This window comes from Narcine bancroftii, chromosome 6 (assembly GCF_036971445.1).
Source record: "Narcine bancroftii isolate sNarBan1 chromosome 6, sNarBan1.hap1, whole genome shotgun sequence".
Lineage (NCBI taxonomy): Eukaryota > Metazoa > Chordata > Chondrichthyes > Torpediniformes > Narcinidae > Narcine > Narcine bancroftii.
In genome coordinates, this window is record NC_091474.1 from 8,266,046 (window position 1) to 8,275,149 (window position 9,104).

The 9,104-nt window shown below is 46.7% G+C and overlaps 1 protein-coding gene across 1 annotated transcript; it reads left to right on the plus strand.

The window, feature by feature from the left end:
* Positions 1-4,698: 4,698 nt before the first annotated feature.
* Positions 4,699-5,142, plus strand: LOC138737275 (urocortin-like). Its single transcript, XM_069888028.1, has one exon. The coding sequence runs from the start codon at positions 4,699-4,701 to the stop codon at positions 5,140-5,142; it is 444 nt and encodes a 147-aa protein (XP_069744129.1).
* Positions 5,143-9,104: the final 3,962 nt, after the last annotated feature.

The window sequence follows — 9,104 nt, forward strand, 5'->3', positions numbered from 1 at the left end:
CCATTTTGAATGGTCAGACACCAGATATTTCCAACAGCAATTATGTGTTTTTTTTCTCCTAAGGTGGGGCTTCAAGGAAAACCTTGATTTTGTTCTGAGTGAACAAAGAGAGACTAGGGCAGTGGTTCTCAATCTTTTTCTTTCCACTCACATACCATTTTAAGTATTCCCTATGCCATCGGTGCTCTGTGATTAGTAAGGAATTGTGGTATGTGAATGGGAAGGGAATAGTTGAGAATCACTGCTCTGGACCCAATTGTTACTGACATTTTTTCTTGAGAAAAATTGTCATTGGCCCATTTCCTTTGGAGTTATGAAACAGTGCACATAATGAGTCAATAAGATACAATTCAAATAGTGGTTTTCAAACTTTCCATCCATATTAGCAATACTTTACTAATCACAGAGCACCTATGGCATAAGGAATATTTAAAATGGTATGCGAGTGGAAAGAAAAAGGTTGAGAACCACTGGACTAGGGGGAACAATGGATCAGGCAGCATCTATGGAGAGAAATGTTCAGACTCTGTTTTGAGGAAGGACCTTCTGTAACACTAAAGTGGGAAGGTGAGATATAAAGTATAAAAGGGAGTGGAAGAAGGACTGGAATGTGGTCTAGGAGGGGCAATGAGATGATAGGATATAAATCTGGGAGAGGGGGTAAAACAGGTATAGGAAGGTACAATGGAGGAGGGAATCTCTGAGTAAAGTAGAACGGGAGCAGGTAAAGGACAGTTGAAAACAGATTAGCTAAACTTATTGAATGCAAAATTATTGCCATTAGGTTCCAGGTTACTCAGAAGGAATATAATATGTAAATTTTTGACATAGAATCAAGAATTACACTAGCCCTTGAAGAATGTTAATACATACAAGTCTTGTGTTCATTTTGATAAAAAGTGCATAAGGAGCCTCTGTCCAATGGATACATTGAGAATACTGAAAATGGTAAGGCCAGAGTACATGTTCCAAAACTATCACCGTCTCCACAACACTCTTTAAATGTCAAATTCTTTTAACATTTAAGGTGCATCATCTGGCTCCATTAATGCCTATCACTCTTTCCTTGGCACAATTTACATTTATATTTTGCTTCCAAGATATAAAAATTCTAATTGTTCCCTCACTATTGCATAGTCAGAAACTAATTTTGAACCAATAGAAGGCATGTTGTGTTAGGCACCTGAAAATTTAGTCAAGGGTTTAATGAATGTCATCTCATGAATAAGCCAATTTAAAAGGACCAGTCCACAGGTGAAGAGAACAATTTGCTTTAATGAACTGGAGAAATCTGCAAAGGTAGTGGAGTTGAAGTAAGGCGCTGTGTAATGAAGCCTCCGTTGGGATATAATTTTGACAGTAATAATTTGTTACAGCTATCAGCTGATTCAGTAAAATGTAAGCAGTGTCTGGAAGTGGAATGTTATTGCTATGGGTGGACCAACATTGGGAAGAATGAATAGTAGATACAAGAGTCAAAAGGCACTGGTGAGACTTCACTTGGAGGATTGAGAGCAGTTTTGGGCTCTTCATTTAAGAAAGGACATGCTGATGTTGGAGTGGGTTCAGAGGATGTTCACAAGGATGAGTTTGGAAATGTAAGGGTTATCGTACAAGGAGCTCTTGGGATGTACTCATTGGAATTTGGGTGGATGAGGGGGATCTCATTGAAACATTTTGAATGTTGACTGACATGGTAGCGTAGATGTAGAAAGGTTGTTTCCCATGGTGGGAGAGTCTAAGAGGCATCACTTCAGGATCAAATGGTGTCTGCTTAGAAGTGAGATGCAGAGGAATTTATTTAGCCAGAGGGTGGTAAATCTGTGGAATTTGTCGCCACAGGTGGTTGTGGAGGCAAGGTAATTGGATACGTTTAAGTCATAAATTGATAGGTTCTTGATTGGCAAGGGGCATCAAAGGTTATGGGATGGAAGGCCAGGCAGTGTGGCTGAGTGGGAAAAATGGATCAGCTCATGATTAAATCAATGGGCTGAATAGCCTATTCCTGCTCTCCTTATCTGATGGCCTTATGATCAAAGGCATCAGGTGACTAATGTTACAATAACATTACCAAAAAATGATAATGGAATATTCAAAAATGAAAGGTCCAAATTTTTATACATCAGGCAACATTTTTAAGTTATGGTGTGTTGGAACTAAATTACAATAAAAATATTCACAAGTATCAGTAAAGTGTTGGCATGAAACTTTAAAATAATTCAAAGCCTTCCTTCAGTGGGAGTCGACACCATGAAGATAAATGATTTTCCTTCTTGCATAGGTTCAGTAACTGTTTTTGTTGCATGACGATGCAAATGGCCAACACTGTGGGTAGAGTCAACTGAAGCATTATTTTCATGGTTCAGTGCACTGAGGTTATAAAATCTAAATCTTCAGACACTGCATTCAAATCTCCTTTATAATTTAATTATGTGTTTTTTGTCTACAAAGAGATTTCACAAGGGTGCATTCTTTTTAACCTTGAGGACTTTCTAGCACACCATGTTTCACATGGTAGAACAAGAGGGCATAATTTCAGGATAAAAGAACATCAATTTAAAACAGATGTGGAAAAATTTCTTTAGTCAGAGGGTCAAGAGTCTGTAGAACTGGTTGCCATTGGAAGTGTTGTTGGATATATTTAAGGCAGAGATTGACAGGCCATCAAGGGTTATGGGGGGAAAGGCTGGAGAGTGGAGCTGAGTGGGTGGATGGATCAACTCATAATTAGAATGGCGGAGTAGACCCGATGGGCCAATGGGTCTACTTCTGCTTATGTATCGTGATCTTGTATCTCTCAATTACATAAAGTAAAGGCTGTTTATTGTCCACGTCTGACCCTTTGGAGACAAACTGGTTCACAGATCGTTGCTGTCAGGGAATAACATTGCAAAATGTTATATTGAGCAACATGAAGAAAATTCCAGAAGGACTCCCTCTTCCTCTCGCTCCCACCCCTACCCTCACCTCCCACCCTAAATGGGAAGTAGTGAAGTCTTATTCATTCACCATTTGTAGTCTATCACCAATATGGCCAACATTTACCAGTGTTACATCTTGTATTCATTGGTGCTTCATTTCAAAGCTGGGGGGAGAACTAGCTCATTGAGTGAGTTACCTCGGGAATGGACCTTGCCAACGCTCTCCAGCCTGGTCTCTCAACAATTTCAAGGCCGGGTAACCTCTTCCTATCCATTCTCCTTGTTCAATTCGTTCTGTTATTTCTGGCGCTGGGAATAGCCAATGCCTTTATTGTGCAGAACTAGTTGCAAATCGGAGATCTCAATCCCAATGCCCACGCTGTACCTGGTGCAATGCAATTTGATGGCGAAGGGGCAGGGGTGGGAGCATGGTGGTGAGGAGCGATTCTTCTGAGAACAGAATCTAGGATAGTCGGGCTAAATAGCCAGAGAAACTCTGCTTCTTTGGCCAGTTTTCGACGGAACACGACTCCCACCAATCGTACATATTTCTAGCAATACTTGAGTCGATCTTTTACTGTCTGCTCAAGATGCTCACTCAAATGATCGGCGCCTGTTAGTACCAAGGACAGCGCTCGCTTTTGTTTTCCATCAAACCCCTTTCTAAATTAATTGCAATAAATGTCATTTTATTTTGGACCTCAAAAAGAGGGAACCGTTTTCTTACGTCAATGGCCGTGAACTCTACCGCTTGATTGGCGTCAAGGTTGTGCAAACATTTTAAAAAGAAGCATAAGTCACATAGGGATTCCCTTGATTTCTCCGCTCCGGCACGCAGTGGTTTCACTAGGGACACACGCTCAGTGACACTGGAAAGTTGCTGGACTTTTACCTCTATATAAAAACGTCGCTGTGCCGCAGCCATCCACTTAGAATCTCATCACTGCCACACTTGGAGCGAGGAGAGGACAAGGACAGCCCAAGAATCAGCTCGGCGCCGTAAGTTGAATACAAGAGCGCGGTAATAAAGGCTGCGGGATACCGGCGGAAACCCTCCAGATTAAAGTGATATTTAATCAAATGTCAGGTTGCTTTTGCAGAAGCTTTTCGACGTTTCTTCTTTTGCTTCTTCAACTTTTAGAAAGTTTTTTTGTTTGTTGTACAGTTGAATTATGAATTGGGCTTAAGGACACGTCTTCTGTATCAACAAGATAAAACGAACGTTCCATCCAGTGAGGGCAGATACATATGTATCAATACAATCAACTTCCAAATTTCTTAAACTTGGCATTAATTAACTTTTTTTAATGGCTATTCTAAAATTTAACCTAGTAAATTAAACACCACCCGAACAAGAGCCTTTTACAGAAACCCCGTGTAAAACAACCGTTCTTAGAATGGAGTAGCATTCCGTGATCGATTGAGATGGTAACGAGTCAGAGAGGTTGTTGTTGCGGATTGGCGGGAGGGCACAGGCACAAAGTTTGGGGAGGTAAGTTGAGAGGAGACATCAGGGGTACGTTTTAATATACACACAGAGAGTTGCGGGTGCCTGTGATGCGGGTGGAGGATTTAAGAGACTCTTAAACAGGCACATGGATGAAGGGGAAAAAAATAGAGGGTTACGGAACTTGCGGGGAGATCTATGGGCCGGCACAACTTCGAGGGCCGAAGGGCCTGTGCTGTGCCATAATGTTCTCGATGCTGCTGTGTACACGAGTGCTTGTGATGTTTTTGTATTTGTAGAACTCAAGATCTAGGGTAACCCCCTTTCAACATGAATACACTATTCTTGGCAACATCTTTCTTCGTATTCTGCTTTCTTCCCGCGAAAGAGTCGCTTCCCATAGCAAACATCAAACGGCTTGATACGTACCTTGATAAGGAGCTTGGGCCAGATCAGGAACAGTGGGAGCAAAGTGTAAGTTTACCATTTCTTCAGAATCTGCATCAAGCATCTTCGGACGAATCAAGGACCACGGCGCAAGGGCAAGAGCCATCCCTGGTTACTCTGGGCTATGTATTCTTAGATAGCCAGGGGGCGAAAGAACATCAAGGGGGCGAAGATGGGACACATCGATACAAGCGATTCAACGCCAAACCCAACTCCCTCGACCTCACTTTTCACCTATTGAGAGAATTTCTGGGAATGGCCAAAGCTGAAAAAATGGCCCAGAAGGCAGAGAGTAACAGACGGATTATGGAAAGCATAGGGAAATAGTGCAAATGAGCCGACACAGCCTATTAGAATTAATGATCCGTTGTTGTGTACTGTCTGTTAAAACACCATTTGAATCCCCCATTCAATTTGCACAGCAAATTGCTGTTGTTCTCAATGTGTAGCGAAACATGTGCACAGTAAATTGAACTTGATGAACACACAGTTAAGCCGTTGACGCCACACTTGAGTTTCTGGTCTTTGTTTCTACATAATCACTCAGCTAATAATAAAAAAAATACTGTAAACCTGTATTGGTACGTGACATTTTTCAAAACTAGCTTTGTTTGAGATATGCACGCCCTTTCCCGGAGAAAGATGCCACACTTTTTAAAAAAAAAAATCCTATTTGCCTGCTCTTTCAACACTGTTCGGGGAACTCAGGAGTTTGTAACAACTTTTACAGTCCAAGCTACCATCCCACACCAGTCCATGTCGATTCAGAGAAGGAATTCCTCCTCTCCACCGTACTGTTGAGAAACGAGAGGGTGACCAGATTTCGCAGGGCGTTTTCCTTCTTGGTCTCTTATTGATGAAGTGGCCGGAACGAGTACACAAAGAAATCCCTTACCTTTAATAGACGGCACCTTCTGCTGTCGTTGAACCAAACTGCAGCCAACACAAGATCCCAAATTAACATCGGCGATAGATGTTGGGGGAGTTTCACCAATGGGACGGGATTGAAAAACGGTTACCAATGAGGCGAGTGTCCGCAAAAGTGGGTTTCATCAGCTTGTCCCCGTAACACCGACGTGCAGGTGTCCCCGCTACGAGCAGCGATCCGTGCGAAGAGGCCTGAAGCCATGAAACAGGTGGAAAACATATCCACTTCGGTTTAGAAAAGGCTGAGGCTCCTCTGTCCGGTTGTCCCTCGGGCTGTCCATGGAGGCACGGATTGGGAGGGCCCTTCTTTCACTCGTGACCACAATCCTTGGCTTGTATGATACTGTTCCAAATGGACTTCTATAGTGTGATAAATCTGCTAGGCTCATTAACCGTCGGTGCACTTTCCTGTGTTTACTTCATGGCAAACAATAAATGGTTTCTTTTCCTTTCAGTGAAATTCAGCACCTTCATGATATTATAGATAAAATAATATTGCAAGAACATTAAACCCACACATTATAGGACAGGTGTTTGATACTTCAGAGCAAAACATGAAAAAGTCTGGGTCGCAGTGATTGAAGTAAAAGAACAATTGCTGGAGAAACTCAACAGTGTCCTGGGGGGTTGACCCTTCGTCAAGGTGGGGGGAAAATGTGGGCAGGTGCCTGAACAAATGGTGGAGGGAGGGGCAAGGAGAGGAGCCCGGGCAGAAAGTGATAGATAGATAAAGGGTGAAGGGGAGGGAAGGCATGGGGACGAGGAGGGGAGGAAAAGCAAGGCATGGGGAAGATGAGGGGGCGGGGGAGAGGGGGCGGGGGAGGGGGGGCGGTGAGGATTTGGGGGGTGAGGATGGGGAAGGGATGGGGAGGGGAAAAGGAGAGGATGGGGAAGGGATGGGGAGGGGAAAAGGAGAGGATGGGGGAGGGGATGGGGAGGTGAGGATTTGGGGGGTGGGATGGGGAGGTGAGGATTTGGGGGGTGGGGATGGGGAGGGGAAAAGGAGAGGATGGGGAGGTGAGGATTTGGGGGGTGAGGATGGGGGAGGGGAGGGGAGGGGAAAAGGAGAGGATGGGGGAGGGGATGGGGAGGTGAGGATTTGGGGGGTGAGGATGGGGAAGGGATGGGGAGGGGAAAAGGAGAGGATGGGGAGGTGAGGATTTGGGGGGTGAGGATGGGGAAGGGATGGGGAGGGGAAAAGGAGAGGATGGGGAGGGGATGGGGAGGGGAGTGGAGGGATGGGGAGGGGATGAGGGAATGAGAGAGGGGAGGGGATGAGGGAGGGGATGGGGAGGGGAGTGGAGGGATGGGGAGGGGATGAGGGAATGAGAGAGGGGAGGGGATGAGGGAGGGGAAGGGATGGGGATGAGGGAGGGGATGGGGATGAGGGAGGGGATGGGGGAAGGGAGGGGATGGGGAGGTGAGGATGGGGAGGTGAGGATTGGGGGGTGAGGATGGGGAAGGGATGGGGAGGGGAAAAGGAGAGGATGGGGAGGGGATAGGGAGGGGATGGGGAGGGGATAGGGAGGGGATGGGGAGGGGATAGGGAGGGGATGGGGAGGGGATGGGGAGGGGATGAGGGAGGGAATGAGAGAGGGGAGGGGAGGGGATGAGGGAGGGGAGGATTGGGGGATGGGAGGTGAGGATTGGGGGATAAGGATGGGGAGGTGAGGATTGGGGGATAAGGATGGGGAGGTGAGGATTGGGGGACAGGAGGTGAGGATTGGGGGATGGGAGGTGAGGATTTGGGGAGGTGAGGATTTGGGGAGGTGAGGGGGGGATGAGGATGGGGCGGATGAGGATGGGGGGATGAGGATGGGGGATGAGGATGGGGAGAGGAGGTGGAGGGGATGGGGGATGAGGATGAGGAGGGGGAGGGAATGGAGGATGGGGAGGGGAATGGGGAGGGGAAGGGAATGGGGGAGGGGAGGGGATGAGGATGGGGAAAGGAGAGGAAAGGATGGGGAGGAGAATGGGGAGGGGGTGGAGGGGATTAGGGTTGGAGGAGATGAGGATAGGGGAAGGATGGGGGATGATGGGGAATGGATGGGGAAAGGATGAGGGGGAATGGATAGGGAAAGGATGAGGGGGAATGGATGGAAGAAGGATGAGGGGTAAAGGATGGGGAAAGGATGAGGGGGAATGGATGGAGGAAGGATGAGGGGTAAAGGATGGGGAAAGGATGAGGGGGGAAGGATGAGGGGGACGGATGGTGGAATGATGGGGAAAAGATGGGGGGATGATGGGGAGAGGATGGGGGATGAGGGGGGGATGGGGGTATGAGGAGATGAGGAGATGAGGGGGAAGGATGGGGGTATGAGGAGATGAGGGGGAAGGATGGGGAGAGGGGATGAGGGAGAGATGGGGGTATGAGGAGATGAGGGGGAAGGATGGGGAGAGGGGGAAGGATGGGGAGAGGGGATGAGGGGGAAGGACAGGGAGGGGATGAGGGGGAAGGACATGGAGGGGATGAGGGGGAAGGACAGGGAGGGGATGAGGGGGAAGGACAGGGAGGGGATGAGGGGGAAGGTCAGGGAAAGGGGATGAGGGGGAAGGTCGGGGAAAGGAGATGAGGGGGGGGAAGGATGGGGAGAGGGGATGAGGGGAAGGACGGGGAGAGGGGATGAGGGGGGAAGGATGGGGAGAGGGGATGAGGGGGGAAGGACGGGGAGAGGGGATGAGGGGGGGAAGGATGGGGAGAGGGGATGAGGGAAGAATGCAGAAGGAGAGGGGGGAAGAATACAAGGAGAGGGGGAGGGATGAGGGGGAATAGGGAAAGATAGGGGAGGGATAAGGGGGAAAGAATGCAGATGGGGAGGGATGAGGGGGAGGAAGGGAAAGGGAGAGGCAAGGGATGAGGGGCAAGAAGGGAGTGGGAGAGGGGTGTTGGTTCTGTAAATGGAGAGAGAAGGGGTAGAGCAGAGAGGGAGAATTGCCAAATTTCACTCATTCTTTGATGAGCGGCTCAAGCCCGAAACATTGTTTATGCATTTTTTTCTATGATACTTAAATTGTAACATCAATTACATTCCCACAATGCCATTGGACTTACTAAAATATCTCAGTATTTCAGAGAGTTAACAAATAGCAACTTAATTAATTTCATGTACCTAATTCATAACTGCTTCTAGAAGATCTCATTGTGACGATGTAAACTAATTATATCTTAGCTGGAATTTACATTTTTAATTTTAACTCGCAGAATACGATGGGGAGCTACATTCCCAGTACAGTGCTTTGTGAGCTGAAGTATTAATAACATTCCTTGAAGTAGTCTACTTTAACATGGCATGTAAAACATGAGGAGTTGGTTTTAAATTTATTAAGATAGGATTACATGTCCATGGAGTTATTCATTCCAA

Coding starts and splice junctions, on each gene's coding strand:
- LOC138737275 (XM_069888028.1), top strand. CDS start 4,699: ATGAATACACTATTCTTGGCAACATCTTTCTTCGTATTCTGCTTTCTT.